Source organism: Neodiprion lecontei, chromosome 3 (assembly GCF_021901455.1).
Source record: "Neodiprion lecontei isolate iyNeoLeco1 chromosome 3, iyNeoLeco1.1, whole genome shotgun sequence".
Taxonomy (NCBI): Eukaryota; Metazoa; Arthropoda; class Insecta; order Hymenoptera; family Diprionidae; genus Neodiprion; species Neodiprion lecontei.
Genome location: NC_060262.1, coordinates 23,776,066 through 23,797,944, shown reverse-complemented (window position 1 = coordinate 23,797,944; position 21,879 = coordinate 23,776,066). Strand labels below are relative to the sequence as shown.

General features: G+C 40.3%; 1 protein-coding gene across 2 annotated transcripts in view; it reads right to left on the bottom strand.

Annotated features, from left to right (window-relative positions):
* Positions 1–3,412: 3,412 nt before the first annotated feature.
* LOC107223489 (nucleolar protein 4-like) overlaps positions 3,413–21,879 on the bottom strand; it is a 62,987-nt gene continuing 44,520 nt past the window's right edge. The window contains exons 4-9 of one of the 2 annotated variants that reach the window (XM_046733778.1): positions 17,184–17,518; positions 15,613–15,816; positions 14,460–14,606; positions 10,790–11,001; positions 10,016–10,206; positions 3,413–8,898 (exon numbers count right to left, since the gene is read on the bottom strand). In XM_046733778.1, the coding sequence (XP_046589734.1) occupies positions 8,732–8,898; positions 10,016–10,206; positions 10,790–11,001; positions 14,460–14,606; positions 15,613–15,816; positions 17,184–17,518 (1,256 nt within the window). In that variant the 3' untranslated portion in view covers positions 3,413–8,731. The remainder of the gene's footprint in view (positions 8,899–10,015; positions 10,207–10,789; positions 11,002–14,459; positions 14,607–15,612; positions 15,817–17,183; positions 17,519–21,879) is intronic. The other variant, XM_046733779.1, reaches the window with a different exon arrangement.

Sequence of the window (21,879 nt, the reverse complement as noted above, 5' to 3'; positions counted from 1 at the left end):
TCAAGAGTAGAATCCGTCCAGTGATTTGTACCGGACAATGAGAGGATTTCTACCTATAATATAATCGCAGCTCAACTGTCAAGTGTCAAAGATCATCAAATGCTTACAAGTGATTATACAATGAAAGTTGTGTTTGTATTTGTCAAGCAAACAACAAAGCCTGTTCGTCATAGAAATAGAGGGCTGACGGTTTGTCAGATCGACAATCGCCAATCGGTCTTTCAAACGCCGTAAGAAATTCCACCGAAATTTCTACAATTCACTTCGCAGTCTAACACAGGTATAGAGCATAGAGCGTCGCTATGTAGGTAGAAAATTTCTGACCCATGAGTGGTGAAATCTACGCCTATTACGTACTTTTTCTTTTATACGGATCACCGGCGGGCTGTCAGTTGCCAAAACTTGATTGACAGACCGAGAAACTACGTAAGAATATGAATCGGAAATGTAACATCACATGTAACGTCTCAGCTAGTCGACCACTGTCACTTCGTTCTGTGACTGTAATACGAAAGAGAAATTTCGAACGTTGAAACTTGGCATCGCGAAAAACATTAAATTGGACACGTACGCATATTATATGTCCGATTAGACCCACTAAGAAGTTGACAGATTAAAGGTGTACATAGTTTTAATAAAGTTGAACCCGACGTTCGTATCGCGTACAGTTTTTTCGTCAACATCTGGAACAATTCTTGTAAATCGTTCAAGTCTGACTGTTTCGAAAATCCATACATACGGTAATTTTTGATTGTTCTTTAAATTCATGGAGTACCCGAGAATATAAAATAAATGTTTAACCGAGATAAAGGTTGAGGAATCGTACGGTTTTAGGTATTTGTACCATTTTCTCTAACATTACCCACGCGGTAATTTCGAACTGTTAAAATTCCGAACTGAGAACATATCCGCCGGAAGACAAAAAGGCTCGTGCAACTTCGTGCGCGCGGGTTACAAATAAGACTCTGTCGCTCTCTGCAGCTGTGTATCGTGTAAGGCGCTATTTTCCTACGGGATTTCATACCATTGGCAGGTGTTGAGCGATAAAAAAGCAGCGTTACAATTAACCAAGATGCAGAGCTGTAATATCGTTCTCTACCGTTTGCGGTGTTAAAGTTCTTGTGCATATCTTCGTATACCGACTCTAAAATATCAGCTTCCACCAACCAACATACGTCCGTATAGTGCCAAGAATCACGTATACATGTTACGCGGATGAATAACGTGGGAACGCGAGGAGAGCAAATTATGAAAGTACTAATTGCCAGATTTAGTTAATTTATGCAGGCTATTATTCATCAGTTGAATTCACAGTAAAACTCCTCGTTTTCTGGTCGTATCTTACCTGCAGAGTCTCGCGATCAAAGTGGAATTGACGTACTATAGGATCAATAAAATCTGATAGATAATAAAATTTGGAAGTTTCTCTCGAATTTTTTTCAGCGACATCAAGACAATTTACAGACAACTTTTCATGTTTTATCGACTGCGAATTGACGATCTAACGGACATTTGTGATCTTATGGTTGTGATACGGTCAGCTGCGGGTTTCGCATACGTATTTTTTCGTATTTCTCAAATAAGTGGGCCCAATTTTTTCAAGCAATCGGTCGAACATGACTCGACTAGTGTGCTATTTGGGGTGTTTAGCATTTTTGCATGTTTGAGTGGTTCGAGCGTACAAATTCTCCAATCAAATCTGAAATTTCGTCACTTCTCTTGCAATGAGACGATGCCACAAGCGAAAGAGCTCAATCTCTTTGGATTGGATATCAAAATCAGTCTATTCCGTGGACTGATGAAAAATCGTTTGCATGATAACGTCATCGCTGAAATTTGACATAAATAAATAAACCATTCATGTACGGTCAAAAGTTTCAAGTGGTACGATAGGATACCTGATAGGTATCATAAAAAAAAGTTAACTCATATTTGAAAAACTATTGTGATATAGTTTCTGTATTTACAACACTAAAAATATAATTTCGAAGCTACAGGCAGCTTGAAAGATGCCGTAAACGTCAAAAGATACCGACTATCTCAAAAACATTAGCTCTATTACTTATACCATCGTTTCATACAACAAAAGAGATGAAATTCCAGAATGAGGTCGATACACCGGTGATAAAAAACTTGAAATTTTACCCCAAGCACTCGTTCAGCAATAATACTTGCAGTATTACCGGTACTTTGCAATTTGTGAAAGATTATTTTCAGAATGGTCTGATTTTATACTCGGGATGATCCTTCATGCTCTTTGCCGTTAGGTAACAAGCTGAAGATGATATCGCTATCCCCAATCCGCACCATCAGTAATTCTAATCACGGGAAAATGAAACCAATCAAACCTCTCTTAGTCTCTTTTCTGTGAGCTCTAGGGCTCGAACTCTCATTACTTGTTATTTCCTGCTGTAGTTATTACCATTGCAATTGGCCACAGTAACGAGAACACAAGGCACGCACCGATTATCCTTAAGGCGCGGACTGACTTGAGCACTTTTGTGCACACAAACAAGTTGAGCGTTCATTTCTGTCACCCTTGAAAATTCTACTTCGCGCACGCCGAAATGCGCGACAAGCTTTTGTGGTGAAATAATCTACCGGTGATTTTGATAGCCAGCTGGGTACGGAATACAAAAAAAAAAAAAAAACTAGACTTAAATTTTCAACATATTTCTTTCGTTAAAATCTGTATATTTTTTAAAAAATACTTCAATATTCTGGATCTTTGCATCAATCTCTTTCAACGTGGCTCGAATCGTTATTGCGAATTTCTTGATTAAATTGTACCGATTACTGAATTTTATCTTTTTCTGATGGCGTAATTTTTTTCGGCAAGTTTTGAAATTCGGTCCGATTCGTTGTCGAAACGTTGAAGTAATTTTTAGAAAATTTATCAATTTTTCTCAGGACCTACACATATTCGAACTTTACCCGTAGCTATGTTCCTTCTTGTCGATCACATAGTCTTCATGAATCCAATTGATTCATTGAAACGTAGACTTGGCTCTTAGGGATCTGGTGAATTAAGTTTGTTCAATTTGGTAAAGCGGTTCAAAAAGCTCAATGCCGGGAGAAAACATAAAACATAGAAAATGATATGGATTCACTATGGAAGTAATCTAGTTTTAAACACAACCAGTTTCGGAGGAAATTAATCTTGACTTCCCCGAATGTGCGATGTACAACATTCTCATAATCGTGTAAACAAAATTCAACCGTAATATTTTTGAATACGAAAACGGATACTTAAGGCAACTGACATATTATTTTTAGCATTATTATTACTATTATTTTTAATGCATATTGTCACTTCTTATTTACTAGTATACCATACTATCTGAACATATAGGTATGTAATGTATAATACAACAGATTTATGCTTGTTACAGGACAAATTCACGACATGTGATTTATAAGTTGAATAGTCGATTATATTTGGTAAAACATTTACAAGGTAGTAAGAGGTTTTTTTAAATTCATTTTGTAGGTTTTTTTTCTCCATTCAACGTTTTTGTTACATTTACAGGCAAGGCATCGTCAAAGACCGTACCAACTTTATAATAATAATAATTATAATATTACAATATTAATATTTATATAACGTACCATCGAATCATCATTACCATTATTATTATTTCTCAGGAACGAATACATTTTTTTTTTTTTTTTACTCTTTTCAATTATCAACGTTTATTTTTATTCATTTACCTTTATCCTTATTTTATTTTCATTATTAATATACATCAATTCGCAAGTATTATATTCATATACTCAAATACCATGAGGAGCGGTAGGAGAAAATTGAAATGAACAGAAAATATATAAATAATTTCACTTGCAAAGAAATCGGTCGGATTGGACCGAAATCTTTAGTTGCCGCCGAGTCCGTACAAACGTCGTGCAATTCTATATCATATTTCTTTTATGCTTAATTAAGTGTATGTTACTAGTCGAGGCTGTTGGTAAACTTGATGAAAAGCATTATAATTATTAGGTAGAATGTACTTCTTTCGCGTTTTTTTTTTTTTTTTTTTGTTTTTGTATTTTATATTATTTTTTTATCATTATTATTAGGTATCATTGTGTATACTTATGTTACAATTCTCATCGGATGGTAAGAAAAGTGTCAGCAATCCAGAGTGGACTTTGAATTTCATAATTTTTTCCAATTCCCATCGCTCTTCTTTATATTTTCATTCATTATAATAGCGTAGCATGCATATTTAACAATATTTACTTTTGGATTAGCACTTTTTTCCATTGAAATCTCAATGTACGACGAATCTTATTTAATCGAAGGTATATGACTTGTGGAACATAATAATAATAACAGCAATAATTATAACGATAATAACGCTAATAATTAAAACAATTAAAATAGTAGTAATAATAATAATAATAATAATAATAATACAAGTAATTATTTCCACAAATAAAACAAAATTCATCAGCCCAGACATGAGAAACTAACATCGTTCAGGGGAATTCAAAGCCCATCTCTATCTGTGTTGTGCTTTTAAGCAAGCCAATCAATAACAATATGAAGATGTAGGTATTCGTAATGTAGAATAAAAATTGAATTTTAGAGCGTATGATCCATTCTTTATAGTCGGTCCGAACCTTGCGTACCAAAGAGATTTAGCTGTGCAGAGTGTATTACTTATTACGTGTCAAGATTGGCGATTAGACAGTGCTTATGAAATTTCTCAATGATCGATCACTGAAAGTTGATGGAATTGCATGTCGAGTGTGGTATATTTTTTTGTAATTGATTATCGAAATACGTACAAATATTAAATCGATACTGTCTGTTTCTCAATTAGGTGAGAGCAGAGTTCATAGTTTTTGAACGAAAAGGTGAAAAGAAAAACAATAATAATAACAGAGCGTCTGAACAGAATCAAAGTTAATTTTCGAAATATTTTGGAAATCTCATCGCTCCTTTCCAAAGATGGAATGTGGTATGTCCTCTGTGGCGAAAATTTATAATCACATATGTATGTGTATATTTATATATTTTTTCATTCAGTAAGCAACATATATTTAATAGAAATATATATATATACATACGTACGTACGCATGTATGTATACTTTAAGACATAATTTATTTACAAAAAAAGTTAGTATATCATAAAACTAATATGCAAATTTTATGGAAAAAAAAATAATAATTGCAGTGTAGGTCGATGTTTTTTTTTTTACATTAAGTGTCGGTGCGATGGTGTTTATAATTTATTTATATATTTTTTTTTTCTCTTCCAATCCTCCCAGACCGTTCGTTTATGTAATTATATTTTTTACTCGTTTTCAGAGCACCATTCATCATCCTTAATATGTTCGGGGTGAAAAAAAATCCAAAGATAAAAAACTCAGCTGTAAAGACGTACGTATTATATAATATTATAGGTATGTATAACATCGAAGTGTGTAAAAGAAGAAAGTCGGCGAATACTAAGAGATTCAAAGAAGCTGTAATGGGACAATTGACGATCAAGTCTATATAATTATTATTCTTTGGTAACTTGGTGATGCTACATTGAAGACTCTACACAATCCGGTCATGACGAAACATTTCCACTGTTTTCATTTACTCTTAGACACACGTATTATATAATCTTTTATTCTCATCTGTGCGACTTCTCACTCATATTTATTTTGGTTTACAATGGAGCGTTTCGTCAAGTAAGGAAACCGTTTTTTTACACATCGTGGCACTACAAAATCTACATAATAATCATAGTGTTAATGATAATAAAAAAAAAATAATAATAATAATAATAATCGTAATCTTTATCTTATGGTTAGCTATATTCTATGTACAATGTGACTCGGAAACATTGCAGTTAATTTCATCTTATAGATTACCGAATTTCAGCCAGCCTGTCTAACATGTACTTGAATGTTCGTCTTTTCTTTTTTCTCTTCTCTTCTCTTTGTTTTTCTCTTGCGGTGGGCCCATATACATATGAATATACTTGGGTTGTCGGATTGCGTACATCCTCGTTTAAAACGTTTCCCGTTCGAGAGAAGGTCAGAATCTGGCAACCAAGGCTTACATACATACATGCATATATACATATAATATACATAATGCTATCATATATTTTCTTTCTTGTATTTATATGTATGCAATTCATATACATATGCATGTATAGCTCAAATACAGAATTCGTACGCCCGTCGCTTCGAACGAAGATTCATATTCCTTCGACTTCGCTGTACCTTTCACTTCGCTCTCAATCTTTTTTTCTCGACAAATATGTGCACTTACGCTAGTATATATCTCAATTGAAAACAATTTCGTAGTAATCGGAAATTTCTTAATAAACGAATGAAATGACGATAGTTACAATTTTCGCCGCGCGATCTTAATCTTTTTTCTCAAATACGTATCGTGTGAAACACATTTCCTCGGATTTCACGTTGCACCGCGCGCAAATAAATTCAGACACGTTACTTTCATTCAGTAAATAAACCTTTACATTCGATAATTCGTTATTTCACCATTTCTACAGTTAATCTATTATTATAGTTCCTTAGAATCGTTTTGAAAAATACTAGTACTTTCGAACATTAATAATTTTGTATGATTCGCCTCACTCTCTCGTTTTTTTCTTTCTTACATTCTTACACTCTCTCGTTTCTCTCTTACTCTACCTCTCTTTCATTCGACCTCTTTTTCACGTTTTCCTTCTTAACTTATTAATTAAGTAAATATTCATAATTCCTCTTTATATACACCCTGTTTTGATAGTTTTCTTAATCAATCGCTAATAATATTGAAAATAATGATATTAATAATAATAATAATAATAATAATAATAATAGCAATAATAATGATAGTAATTCTTATGATTTCATACTAATATATTCTTCGATAATATCATTTGCAATATTATATAATATAATAATTTCTACCTTATGCGCGGAACTCTTTTATTTAATTTTAGTAAATTATCATATACATGACATATATAATTGTCCTTAGTATGCTGATCTATATTACGCTTGTAAACAAATTTACAACAATTTTATAATAGTAATATAATTATTACAATAATAATAGTTGCAATAATAATATTGATAATAAAAAAAAATAATAATAATAATGAATTAACTCTTCTCGATGCAGGTAGATAGATTCAATTTGGGGGGGAAGGAGGATCTAGGCATTTCTTTCCTCAAATATTTTCACCAATCACGTACAGCGAGTTATACGGTAATAAGAGAAAAACTTTACCATGGTAAAATGAAAAATTGTTATTAGAATATACAATCCAGTTGCACAAAATTACACAACCGTTTTGCAGAGGCGGTAATATTTACAACCGTTCAACTCATCGGCAGTTCTTTATGTTCCTCTATTTCTTTTGTTTTTTTTTCCCCCCGCCAGCTTGCCTTGCCACTCCCTTTGATCTTGGTTCATAAATAAACAGCCAAATGTAAATGAATGTATATAAGAACTAAAATGTCCCATCACTGTGTCTTGCGATTAACGAAGATCGATAAAAACCCTTATTTGCGAAAGAATACTCTTGTTGCCATGAAAGTGAAATGAATTCCTTGACGAGCGCCTTTTATCACCGGCCCGTTATCTACCCCTTTCTTTGTCGAAATAAAACTAACAGGTTTTTCCCGAAGAAACAGAGCAACGTAAAGGAATAATAAAATGTTTTATTTCAACCAAGGTTCTGTAAAATCAGCCGAGATTACAAGGCTTTCTTGTTTCCGATTCGAACTCCGACCGCAAAGGACCCCGCAGAACCCTTATGGGAATTGGCTCTCTGTCAAATTGGTTAAAATTTTAGTATATTGTACTACATACCCTCTAGGTCAAAAGTGTCAAAACTGAGTAGTTTCCGAGATACAGGCCTCAGAAGGGTAGCGCGCGGTTTTTTTGATATCTCTGTATTACGCGATTTTGATGAATTACAAAGCTTCGAGGGAACTTGAAATAAAACAAAACACTCAAAAAACCGCACGGTCGATTCTCAAAGATAGGCAGGAAGCTGCGATTGATTCCATCAATGAACTCGTTGGTTTACTGAAAGGAGGTGCAACGTCAGATTTCGCGTGAAAAACCTGACCCTCCGACTCTTGCAATAATCGACTTGTCCTATTTTTCACACGTGTGTTTTTGAGTAATACTTTTGATTTCAAGTCCCCCTTGAAGCTCTGTAATTCGTATAAATCGCATAATCCAGAGATAACGAAAAATCCGCGCGCCCCCCTTCCGAGGCCTGTATTTTGGAAACTACTGACTTTTGACTCTTCTGCTCGAGAAAACTTTTGATCGGCAGGGTATATACTACAGAGCAATAAAATTTCAGCCAATTCCCGTAAGGATTCTATGGGGTTCCTTATTGCTGGTTACCCGTACTCTCAAGTTCCAAATTAGTAGCATCGTTTTATTCACTTTCGATCCCACTCGCCCTCTCTTTCTTGCCAGATTTCCTTTACGGTTTCAGCGGCGTAGCATTACGCATATACGTGTCCGAAAGAATTAATTGCCACCAAATGGGGTAAAGTAAAAGAATATACAAAAAAAAAAAAAAAAAAGAGTATCCCGAGGAATTCTCGTGGTCGCATGTACCGTGTTTAGCCACTAATCGCGCTCATCGTGTCTGTGCTGCATAGCGGTCCGTCTTGACGTAATACAACGTAATTTCAGGGATGCTCCGGTAGCAAACCTAGCTGTCGCATTGACGCTACGTGAATGATGTAGTTCTAGGGCTGCTGGAGTAACAGTTGTTCTAATTCGTCCGCAGATCTCAGGAGGAACGCTGCCGATTCTCGATATCCTGTTATCAGCTGTCTCACTGCGGTCATTTCCGTAGCGTTCAGTTTGTGGCTAAGCAATGGTTTGGTATTCTTCATACTCAAGTCTGTTGGTCCTAAAATAGAAAAGACTTGAATTAAAATCAAATGCCAAGTGGAAGGCGTGGGTGAATTTACTGGCATGCAAGAAAGCTTATTCACAGTGGGAGGTCGTACATACAGGTACTTATGACATTATGGTCTAGTAGATCTTCACCAATATTCAAAAATGTGAATTCAATGAAATCGGAACAGCGAAATCATCGATTCACGTAGTGATTTTGGCCTGAATAATGTTTCGGCTTCGAGCTGGGGTTTTAAAACTTGACAGAGGAAACGTTAAATTTTAATCTCACGAGAAATCCAATAAGGTTAAACAAAAGTTAGCGAATACGAAAGAAAATTTTTTCAGTTTCAGTTTTAGTTATCGAGTTTGATGATTTTCAGGGCAAACCACATGATATTTTGATCCATCCTCAATAATTCAAAATTGAATTCGACAAAAAGATGAATTGACAAATATTTTCCTCGTGTATTACTCGATATTAAACTCAGTCGTAAGCATCAATTTAAAAATGAACAGTAAAGTAGACATTTTGAAAAACAGCCCACTGTAGAGGTAAAAAAATATGTAAGTACATGTGTTGTGTTTTAGAGTTCTTTAAATAAAATCTCTCGCCGTTCTTCTTCACAGTTCCCGAATCATACATATGATACAAAATCGACTGTAGAAAATGTTGCTTACGATAAAATCCTTCCTCAATAATATCGGGACACAAAATTATTTACCATGACTAAATACTGTACACAAGCGGAAATATTATTGGCAAAGACATTTGCCATAATCTAGTGATAAGCTGGGTTATCATTTCGACTTACGTTACAACAAACTTGCGTTAATTTGTACAATCGGAATGAAATTCGCGCTGTGAAAAGTAACTGTAACTGCCCAATCGTTTTACTTTGTGTTTTACTTTTTTTTCTTTGTTTTTCAATATAGTTAATGATTCCAACTTCATGTTTTGTTTTCTACTGCAATCTCTTTCAAGTTTCAGTTGGAAATGCGATTCCTATAGGGTGTTGATATAAGTCGAGATAGCAAAGTGGGATTGTGAGTGAAGAAGTACGTGTTGTTTGTATGAAATAAGCTTTGTTTTCTTATACAAAAAAAAAAACACCAATAACGATTATTACTTGGTGTACCGTTGCTGAGGAGCCCCGAGGTGAAGCTCTGAGTGGGATAAAGGCCCGCCGAAAGGGTTGGTGGAACTGTCGTTGGGCCAGTACGTTGGAAGGCCTGAGTGAAATTAGGCCTGTACATTGCCGTCGGTGCACCTCCACTCGCGACTCCGTTCACCACCGACGAACTGACTATTGTTGCTTGGCTGAAAATCATTTAAATTATACTTATCGCACGCCGGAATGATAAAAATAATTGAGTCGTTCAACTTTAAAAATGTATCAAACTAAACAAACATATCCGACGTTGCAATGATCAGCAAATGTAGTATTGCCAACTTTAATCGTACTAAACAGTTGTTGTAATAATAACTGTGATTCTGAGAAAACTGATTTTTTCGACGAGTCGGTTACGTTGGCAATGAAGAATGAGCTCGCAGCGCCATTATCGGCCTGCCGTGAAACAGACTCAATCTTTCGAAAACGTAACATGTAGACAATCCATGACCGTCGAATCTGACCCAAAAATGAAAAATTAATGGCCATGGATTACGTTACGTTTACAAAGATTGAACCTGTTTCGCGGTCAACCGGCGCTGAGGCTGCGGGCTGATTCTTCATTGCCAACGTAACCGAATCGTCGGAGAAATTAGCCAACTCAGAATCACTGCGGCCAGGTGTACTCGAATTTTCTAAAAACCGTAACGAATGAAACTGATTCTCCTCAATGCGTATAGCCAGTGAATTTAAAGAAAAGATGCCAAAAAACTTTACCGATTCCGGACTTACCTCATGAGGCCCTTGTTTTCCGGGGGATTGAGGAGCTTCGACGCGGGTGTGAGAGACAAGGGTGTCGACGCGGTGCTGTTTGGCAGGTTGGCTAGACTGGTGAGCGGCGCCAAGGATGTCAACGGTGCCGGCGGCGTGTCTTCTCGTTTACCGGGTAGCGACTTGACCGGCGTGCTCGAGAAATGGTCCAGACTGGCACGGACGTCGGTTTGCTAAAACGCACGCGATTGTGAGTTAAAAGGTCAATCTTACAGGCTGTGTGTGGAGAGATGTAATAATGAGGCGACGGGTATGAAGTGGCTTCTCAGAAGGACCATCCGTAGACCCCAAATTGGTAGACCATTCACGTGTTGTAAATATTCGACAGTGAGCAATAATCCGGTACGAAGAAGTGGAGGGTGGGCGGTTAAGCGTTACAGCATATGGATCCGAGGGCAGATAATTTAGACCTTGGAACAATTCTTGCCTGGATCAAGACTTCAAGAAGAAGAAGTAACCGTTTAAAATAAATCTGCTACAATGATATTTGCGCCAATGACAGTGAACAGCCACGAAACAAAATCCGCAGCATCTAACAGAAATGAATCGAATCGAGTTTGAACAGTACAAGCTATAATATTAAAAATTTCAGAAAAGATTTTATAATTAAAATGTTCGAAACGCTCGTACTCTGACAGTTTTGATCAGATATCAATAATTTTAATAATACAAAAAAAAAAAAACCAGAGTTTAATCGTTTTGAACGTTCCGATTGTAGAAGCTTTTCCCAAATTGTTGACATTTTAGTTTGTTTTATTCTAAATTTCGCAAAATTTCTCAGACTCATTTCTATTACATACCTAGTACGGATGTGGTTTCATCCGATGTTATCATAATCTGCGCAAACAACAGCGCTGGAGATTGTCACGGGTTTTTCCCTTTCCCAAACTTTTGATCCATACGGGGTCTCTGATTTATCCGTAACACGTAGAACATACTGTACATACATATGTGTATGTTTCAATTTATATATACAAGATCCCCTAAGTCGATCTACTCGAGTCACACGAACGCCTCGTATTTTTCAACAATCCGGACAAGAAAAAACGTCACTAGGAATGCGCAATCAGTTATCTGCATTCGCCGATAATAAACGCGTTTACATTGCTCGCACTTTTTGTGTCAATTTAAATTAGCGTTTTTCCTGCATCCGGACGCCCGCGCCGCCGCCAACGCCTCCGCGTGCGGCGATGATGCACGACTTTAAAATAAGGTAGCAGGATATAACACCGGAAAGGGAGAATTCCTCCTTGTGCGTAGGTGTATTGTGTGAATTTGGATGAAGCACGTGCCTAAGTTGGGTATGTGTATGAATAACTGATTTCACATGCAAGTAAGTGAGCGGGAGTCAGAGAGAGAGAGAGAGAGAGAGAGAGAGAGAGTAACGGGGGAGAGAAAGAAAGAGGTACCTGTTGAATCTGCGCGTGTTCATAGACCTGCTTGTGAATGACTCTGAGGTTCTTCTTTCTCATCTTGGGAATCTTCGGAAAAACCTTGGAAAAACTTTTCCCTAACCCGGGAATGTAGATATAACAATCACTTGTCGATTCATGGAAAAATTCGGAACCCTTCTACCGCTCGTTGTTATAACCGGGAACCCGAATGTTGCAGCTTAATTTATCGTCTCACGGATAGATTTTTCGAGGTTCGCGTACGGGAGTGGCGCCTCGAACAGGAGGAGAAGGAGGATTGCATCGTCGACTTAGGCGCTGCAGCACGCGGTGGCAGGGATGAGGGTGACGAGGAGAAGCGCGTAGAGCGGCTCAAGTTTGCCTGTGTCGTTTTGTTCTTTCTTTTTTTTTTGTTTTTTTTTCTCCTTGTTTAATTATTTCTTTCTCGAGTTCTTTCCCTCTTTTTCCTCGTTCGTTTTTTTAATTTGTTTATTTATTATTAGGTTTTATTTCATATCTTAGTTTAATTTTATTTTTTTTTATATTCTTTTCTTGTATCTTATACAGCGCATCACCGCCGTCGCGTTGCCAGATGTGTATATTATAACCGTGTACAGCCGAAGCGTGAGTAAGACTATCGAGAATTCAGAGCAAAAGTGGGTGAGGGGAAAGAGGGAGGGAGGGAGGGAGGGATATAGGAAAGGGGAGGAGAGGGATAAAATCTTGGAGCGGATGCAAGGAGGTGTTTTTATGAAAGGCAGCCAGTGTGTGTTGACGTCAATTATATAGGTGCCACGGGAGAGATAGCCGGCACTGCTTCTGCCGCTGCTGCCTTCGACTGCGTAGACGAGTTAAAACGGAGATCTTTTTAATGGGTTACGTTTGGGTCAAAGTGGGGTTATCTTCCTATTTCAGAGGGATTTTCAAAGTAGATAAAACTCGACTCCCCGCATCTAGGATGAAACGACGAATAATAAGAATTGGGGGATAAACACGAGGACGTTAACACAATGTTGCAAAACTCAACGAAGTACGGAATACGACGCCTGCCCAAATCGCAACGTTTTCACACCACTTTGTATAACACAGATCGTTGGAATTTTTTACAATCACTCGCAAGCGGTTACTCGAGAAATACGGTCCAGTGTGTAATATATATTTATAATATGAAAGACGCGCGTGTCACTCGAACGACGAGATACGTTTGGCGTGCATTTACCACACGAATAGAGTCGGAGGCCTCGCTCTGAAATCCCCGTTTCGTGTGGACGCAGCTTTACGGTGGGAGAGGTGCGCGACCCCGGGTTATCACAGCCTCCGTACCTATCAATCCTAGCTTACTTCTCGCGCCGCTTTTATTACACTTTGGAGTTCTACTTATACGAGACGACTTTTTAAACACTCTCGTTTGTACTGCGACGCTCGCTACGCGTATACCTACATATTTATTTTTCGACTTTTGATTGACTTTTTTTTTTTTATTCTCACGCTATTTCATTTTGTCGTCAGATTAGCTAACACGGGTCATACGCAACGCGATCGGAACGGTGGAAGTCTTCGTTTTCATACGCAATCTCAACCCTCGATGTTGAATCCTCGCAATACGATATCTCTTTCGCTTATCTTTAAGCGCGCTCGCTTCGGTGCAACGCATATCGCATGTATATCGGTGTACGTGTTACACATATGTACTGCAATAGGGAATGGGTACAAAGTAGTAGCAGACCGCCCAACGTGCCGCAAAATTGCCAACTACACTTCTCAATCGAAATCGTTCAGATGAATTCTATATTTCTTTCGAGAGAAGATATTACTTGAACGACTAAAGTGAAATTCTTTCATTTTTATCCGAGTAAAAATTACAACCCGTAAGATATACGATCTGTACGTTTCTCTTGACTCCTGCATTGCCATATCGAAATTGCATTGAGGTGCTGTGATCATCTATGGACAGACTCGAGAATAACCGTTTGACAAAACAAAGGGCAGAATAATAAATGAAATTACACAGAGTTTTACAGAAAATTAAACTTCTTACATCCTGAATTTTGACCCATGGTTCACAAAGTGGCAAATTGCGGACAACCTTAGTAGAAATCTTGCAGGATGAGGGTGGGAAGGAGGACGGAGTAACAAATGATCCGCGGTCTGTGATCTGGTCGAAATCTCTAATCCAATTACCAAGCGATCCGCATTAATGAAATTGATGAGAGATGATAGTCGTGGTCGTAGAAACTCACCGTAGCTGCGGGCAGCGTAGGCATAGGTTGAGAAACTGGCTCCAATCCGACTCTCATCCGTTTAGCGTTGTCGCTTTCATTCTCGCAGGCAGTTGCCAATATCTGTTCCGCCTGTACTGAAGTCAGATGGGCTGGTGTCGGTCGAGCCTGATAATGAAACGGAAAACTAATAGAGCTGGTCGACTATCGGGAGGATGAAGAGAACATCGCCACACTCGTAGTTTCGCTTCATCGTTTACTAATATTAGTATGTGAAAAATTGTGAGATAAACCCGATAAATCGACGCCATCAACTGTTGACTTTGATTCTTCTTTTCTCGTCCTAATATCAATCTTATGATATGCACCTAGTGCCCTCTAAATCAATTGGTTACCCAATTTTTAAGTATTATTCGCAAACTGGAAAAATCTGTTTTCTTTGATCAACTGGTGATTCGGAAGCCTTCGTGAAAATAAGACACAAAACGTTTGTTTAAACATTTTGCAGTTGGCGTGCGATCTGCTTCGCGAGTTACCTTTAGATTCAGATTCAAAAACCTATTGCGATTATAACCGATTGATTAATTTCCCAAAAATTAAACGTTCTATGTCCTGAACCGACTCTTCATCGACAGAACGGAATTATCGCTCTCCGACTCGTTTCCACCCTCTCAGACGATTACACGCCAATTAATAACACAAACTGAGCGTGTGTCACGCTGGACCAGTCCGCGTGCCACTCGCGTATATAACGAGTCAAGTGGTCCCGACACTTGGATATTGTCCAGAATACATAGAGTGACACCTCAAGTTGCCGCGTTGCACTTGGCTAGCCATTAATCCCGCATGTTAGGAGAGAAAAAAAAAATAATAATGCTAACGACGACTGCGATCACGCTTATGCCAAAGGGTCGAATGCTGAACGGAAAGGGTGAAGAGCAATACTAGTCACGTATAATACTCGCTGTCCGTTTCCCGCAATACAAATTTCAGACAAGAGCAAAACAAGACCGCATACTTGATTCGACTAACACGACTACTGCAGTGAGGTTCTGTAGGTAGTGTCGATTTAATTGGCACTTCCCGTACTGGATCTTTCACTTTTTTACGGCGTAAACTAGCCTAAAGAGAAATTACGAGAGTTCCGGGGATAAGAAGAGTCAAGAATACTCACGGGATCCCAGGGCGCACCCTCTCGGCCTCGTTTGTTACGCCTACAACTCTTTAGGTAGGTCCTGATCCTTTTGCGCGCCCTTTCAGCGAACTCTGGAAACTGCCTGGTGCAGCTGTCGATGATGGCCTGAATCTTCTCCTTTGGCTGTTTGGAGATCGGTACTATACGGTCCAGGTTCTCGTCGACGAATAGTCGCACGAACATCTGGAATGAGTGGAACGAGCCGGCGATGAACAAGTGGAAGTTAGCCACGGTGCTTAAGGAATTAAGAATTAAGCAGCAGGCAGGAGGGGAGGTGGAAGACAGAGGAGGTCCAGGAGGTGGGCTCGAGGGGTCTATTAAACTAATTGTAATTAATTAAGAAGCAGCCGTTACGAACGACTGCCGCAGGACGACGGGAAAGTGGCGAGGGGACGAACGGGAGAGGTACAAAGAAACATAAGGACAGAGAAACAGAAGTACAGAGAATCCGTTCCACGGTGCATTCGTCAAGACCAGCCAGACTGCCGAGATCCTCTTCTACCTGCGGAAGGCACGCCAAAATCTTGTAGATTGTGCTTCAAATTGACTCGAGACTAATCAGTTGCTCCGAATGATTAGAAGAAGTAAGCTAAATATACCAGTGGGCATGGTCTGATCTAGTTGTTGCCAATACGTATCGCGTACATTCTAAGGTTACGGCCACTAATGGTACACGGATTATTTGAGGTTTACTCGAATGTCCTCCAGGAAGATATATTTTCGAACGATGAAAAAATCACTCAAATTGGTGGAGCAGTTTCTAAGATTACTTCGAAAAAACATACAAACTTTCTCTCTTTGTGATGCGATACGAGTGTAGAATTGTAGAACGTAGAAATATAAATCAGTAGAAATGTAGAAGTGTAAATAATGGCATTTGATTTTCCATTTTCAATGCCTTATTTTAACCAGCCTCAGCATGTTTGGCTCCTAACTCAGGCTGCCGGAGTTTCAGCTTCACGAGTAAAAGGCGACAGCAGCTAAGGACTTTGTGTCCTCGGGGTAGAATGGTGTCTTTATTCACCTACGGAAAGTCCGGGGCACTGATGGTATTCCCTAGACTTTACTAACTACTGGATATGACGTGGTACCGAGTAGACATTGCGCGTGAACCGAACTGAAATTGTCGGTCAACATCATTTGACATCCATGCTGACGTGTTTTGACCTCGATAACTGACGATAACCGATATGACGAATATCGGACTTTATAAGGATCAAGACTGCAAAGTTTTCGAATAAAAAAAAAGTTTACGAACGTAATTTCATAACAATTTGTCAGATTTAAAATGTTGTACAAGACTCTAAATGAAATATCACAGGTCTGTCAATGAATTTCATGTACGAGATCGTATGATGAGATTTTATCGATTTGGAAAGATTCCGTGTGAAAATTTAACGATTTCCTGATGTTTCGAATGATTTCACACGACTTCAGCAAAGCGGTTTATCTATCCCTCGGTGCAGCAATACTTTCATCAGCTGTGCGAGTGAATACTTAAGATATGGAAAATAGATGTGTTCTCATTATATTCTTCAGTTCTGACTCACGTTGAACGCTTTGAGACGCTCCGGATCGTGATGTCTGGGGTCTAGCCTCTCGTCGCCGTCCTCGTCGTCGTCGTCCTCGTCCTCCTTGTTTCCACTGCTGCTGGTCTCGTCGTGAGCACTCCCGGTACCCTCACCCCCAGCGGGGCTCGATTCTCGGTCGCGGTCGAGGCGCGAGAGCGTCGCTGACGGCGCTGGCGGCGGCGTCTTCTTCAATCCCATCGCGTACGAGGCCCAGAGAGAGGCCATGTCCTCGCCCCCGACTCCGGCGACCGATCCGAGGCTTGGCACGGTCCCCGACCCCAACTCACCAATCTCACAGCCGCCATTTCGAGAATCTGAAATCACGCAAAAGCAGATTCCGATATCAGGATCAGGCCGTGGAAGACGGCGGGGACGGTAATTAGCCGCTGGTCATGTGACTGTAAAGCAATGAGATCAGGGACTGGACGCTTGACACTTGGACCAATTATCGAGCACTAATTATTGCATTACAGTTTCGTCTACCCTCGGCAATGAAGTCAAGACAAGAGTCTTTAAAGTTCGTACAAGATGGTTACCATTGGCCGCTTGATTCTAGCTGGACTAGCTCTTCTGTTTTCCGATCGATACAATGCGGGTCCGTGATCAGGCCCTTAATTAACGAGGAAGAAACAGCTGTTCAGATCCAAAATTCGAGTCTATACCACTTCGTAGAAGTTTTGAAAGACCTATTCTGACTTGGAACTCATCAATATTGGCGCGTCATGTTTAGTTTGAAAGAAGTTGATTACCATAGATACGTATAACTGAAAACGTCTATGCAGCTACACCAGGTATACAGTACAGATTGAAAGAGCCGAGACTATAATCCTGATAAATAGTAGCGCTTTGCTTGCATAACCTAATCGGACCTTGGATGATTCCTGGAACTCATACATCTCCTTATTATACCTTGATCGAAGCGTCGCAGTGCCGCACGTTGAGGTTACACCTTAACAATTGTGCGGGGCCAGGCGTAGCGGATATATTTATACACGTGATAATAATAACAATTTTAATGGTCGATCGCCTTGCGTGACGCAATTGATTAAAGAACAGTCCCCGCGCTCCACGCTCTTGTAGGAGAGTACATCTCGAGCGAGCGAGCCGAGAGGCAAAGCGAAGGAGAAGAGAGGATCGCGATCTCCGGGGATCAGATCGTTTCGCAAGCGTTTCGGTATCCCCCCCTCGTTGTCCCCCTTTTCTTAGCGATGCCCTTTACCAGCGTCGCAGTTCTCCGTCTGATTCTCAGTTGGCGGTAACTTTATGGTGCCATCGGTCGCGACAGGCTCGAAAGAACGGAGCCGTGACTGCTGAAACATGGAGGAAACTGTTACACCTATCACTCGGTTGCAATCGTCGCGTCGCGGAAAACCTTTCCAATACTAAAAAATCTAGCTTTCCCCTGCGGATTTAAACCGGAGACACAGATTTTCCACGCGGCGTGCCGTATTCGGCTTTACTAATTGTAGTCCGATTGTTTTAGTGTTCGGACCGGCCGTGTAAGCCGAACGCGAAAACGGCACACTGGAAAATCTGTGTCGCTGGCGGGAAAGGTCTGGCGGCGATTCGTGCGGATTGGACTCCGGAGGGGTTACATCGGAATCTCCGTAACGCAGCCTAATAAGAATACGTTCCACCGATGTCTCAATCATACGGCAATCCGTAAGGACCTAATTTAGGTTTTCGGTCAATTATTCTTCTAGGACGGTAAAGCGTTCATTAAATGGGTCCAGAATTTATTTAGGGGGAAACACTGATGCTACTCTTGTATTTTTCAGATCGAGGTCAAACAATAGATTATATTATATATATATATATATATATATAATTATATTAATATATTATGTAGCATATATTACTGTAATACGTCAAGAGATGTCCCGAGAATCTAGTAGTATGTACAGCTGTTGAAATTAAGCCGAAATTTTTGCACCGGTAGCACGATCAAAGTGATTGGAAGCCTTGAATCGCCAATATATATAAGCAATGATTTACAAACGCGGCATACCATATTTCCGTATTTTTGATGTTTCTCTTCATTTTCCAGAGCAGCGAACAAGTTCTCCGTAACATTATCGAAGGAGCTCGCGTAGCGTTCGAAGGGGAAAAAATCTCCCCTTCGTTCCGAGTCCTGCAGCAGGATGCAGAGAGAAAGAGAGAGAAAGAGAGAGTGCCGCGGTAATATTATCCTTGGGGGAAGACGGAAAGGGGGAAAAGGGGGATGGGAAAAAGGGGCGGCATATCTGCGAGCGAAACAGGAACGAGGGGAGCGTGTTTTATACGTACCGTACAGGGGGAAACGGGGGACCGAGAGAAATCCTAACGAGGATACTCGCCGGTCTCGTCGAGGCTTCGCTCTGCCCGTCACCAAGTCGCGTCGCGGCCTGGCCCCGAAGTCCTGGACAAGGAACTCGGAGGTCGCGTTCCGTTAACGCGTCGGCAGAAAAATGCGGTACCGCCGGGCCGCAGTGCGGCATGAAGGAGGCTGCTGAACGGCTCTGACCGTAGCCATACGGGCGATGCATGCAGGAATAACCTGTTCCGAGAGAGGATCGGTGGAAATCGCGTCGCGCTATCAAGGCTACACGGAACGCGCATGTATTCTCGTTTGCGTAACTCCCCGCGAAACGTCTCGATAACGGCAGCTTCGCCGATGAGGCCATTCGCTTGGATACCAAACCAATGATTTCGTGTCGCTTCTACAATATCGCATGATCTTTACTGATTCGCAATGATTTCCCACAGAGTTCTGTAAGCAATTTTCAGAGATTTCCAGATATGAAGCTGAAACTCTAGCAGCCGAGTTCCCAGTCAAACGTGTTAAACTTTTTGAAAATAGGAAAACGCCCTTAAGTTTTGTCCTCGTAATTCTGTAAAAGTAACAAGTATCAAGTTTAAGGGATTTCAGAAAATTTAGATTTTCGTACTTCACTACCTTATTAGATGGGATATTAGATCGTTTGACTACTAATTCTGGCTGCTAGCTTCAGTCTCGTCTTCCGGATTGGACGGAATCGCTGGAGATCGTAAGAGATCACTGTAAACCAACGAAGGCGATATAGACGAATTGAAACCATTTGTCGTTTAATTCAAGACTTACAACGCGATTCTCATGATTTCTAGCACAACTTTCCGCTGTGATTTTAGGCGATCATTGGCCAATGATTTCCAATGACTTCTACAGTTATCTCGATCGACTTCTCGTCGTTCCACAAGACGCGCCCGCCACTCGAGTTACGTTGGTTCAAAATATGACTCCCAACTGTTTCAAGTCCGCGACTTCCTTGATCGAATGATCCGTCCACTCGGTGCCCAACTACCCGCAAACCCGGCAGCAAAGGTCTCGACAACGGCAGCGGCACTTTGCTGCTTCGCCGAGTTAGCCAGGCAGCGGATCCTCGCCTCGAAGCTCGTAATTCATTCGCAGTCGAGACGGAACCGCTGCTGCCGCGTAATTTTGAGAGAGAAGCTTGAGGAATTCGACCCCCTTGGCTCCTCCGGGACTCGGGGAGCCCCGCCCCGAGATCTTCTCTCGGTCCGCTCTCTGACCGCGCTGCTGAATGTCGAACGACCGGATCGAACGGAGCCGTCCTCCGCACCACGGCTAGAAAGCCGGTTGCCAATTCCAGTCCGGTATCTCCGGGGCAAGTTGAGCCTGAAATCGAGCACGCAACCCGGCACCGCGAACCCCGCCTTCCCCGTCTTCCTCGCCCCGGATGCGGCCCCTCTCTCTCTCGTCGGCGTCTGGCTCACTCTCCTATCATCTACGACTAGGTGCGCACCGACAGTTAGGTGCACGTATCTTTCGACTTGCTTCTCGTAGCTGTGCAAGGTCCTCCTCTTCCTTCTTGGCCTGACCGGATCGAGTGCCGCGTGGCTGTGTTCGTTTGTAACCGTAAAGTGTACACGTAGCGAGTCGGGATCCGGAGTCCTAGCATTGGACACTTTACATCCCTTCCAGCTGTATGCCGATTATGCTACGGGGTATAGTATAAGGAAAAGACCGTTCAGGTATTGGACTCCCTTAAAATGGGTTACGAAGTTTAGAATGCCGGGTTTGAAATCACGGATACAGGTAGATAGCTGAAAAGAGGTGAGATCCGGTGGAATGATTGAAGGATGCTGTTGTGCATCAAATCGAATTAACGCTGCGGGGTTTTCACTGGAGCAAAAATTGACACCGTCATTACGTATTTCGTGATTACTTACATTTTATACAGTGATTACGAGCGATTACTCGACAAATAAATTTTACTTGCGTGATTTGTGATTTTTCACGATATCTCATGAATTCTAATATTTCATACGATTTCTTAAGATTGCAACAAGATTCCCGTAATCGTAAATGATTTCTCACAACTACCAATGGATTATCTTGATGATTATAATTCCAGAATTTTAGTGTAATATTACGGATATCGGTGTAATTTCAGAGATTACAAAATGATTTCGAATGACATTGGGACCCAAATCGCTTCGGTGAAACACCCCTTGAATTCACGCCTTGACGAGGGTTTTCGAATTATTCTATATTTCGAATTATTACATAGTAGTGAGAAAATCAACTTTTTACAAATTTCAATTCTGCAATTGTAATAAGATTTTACTATCGTATATCACCACCTGATTAAGGATCATTCAAGTCGTAAGGTTTCCAGTAAACACTAAAAAGTTA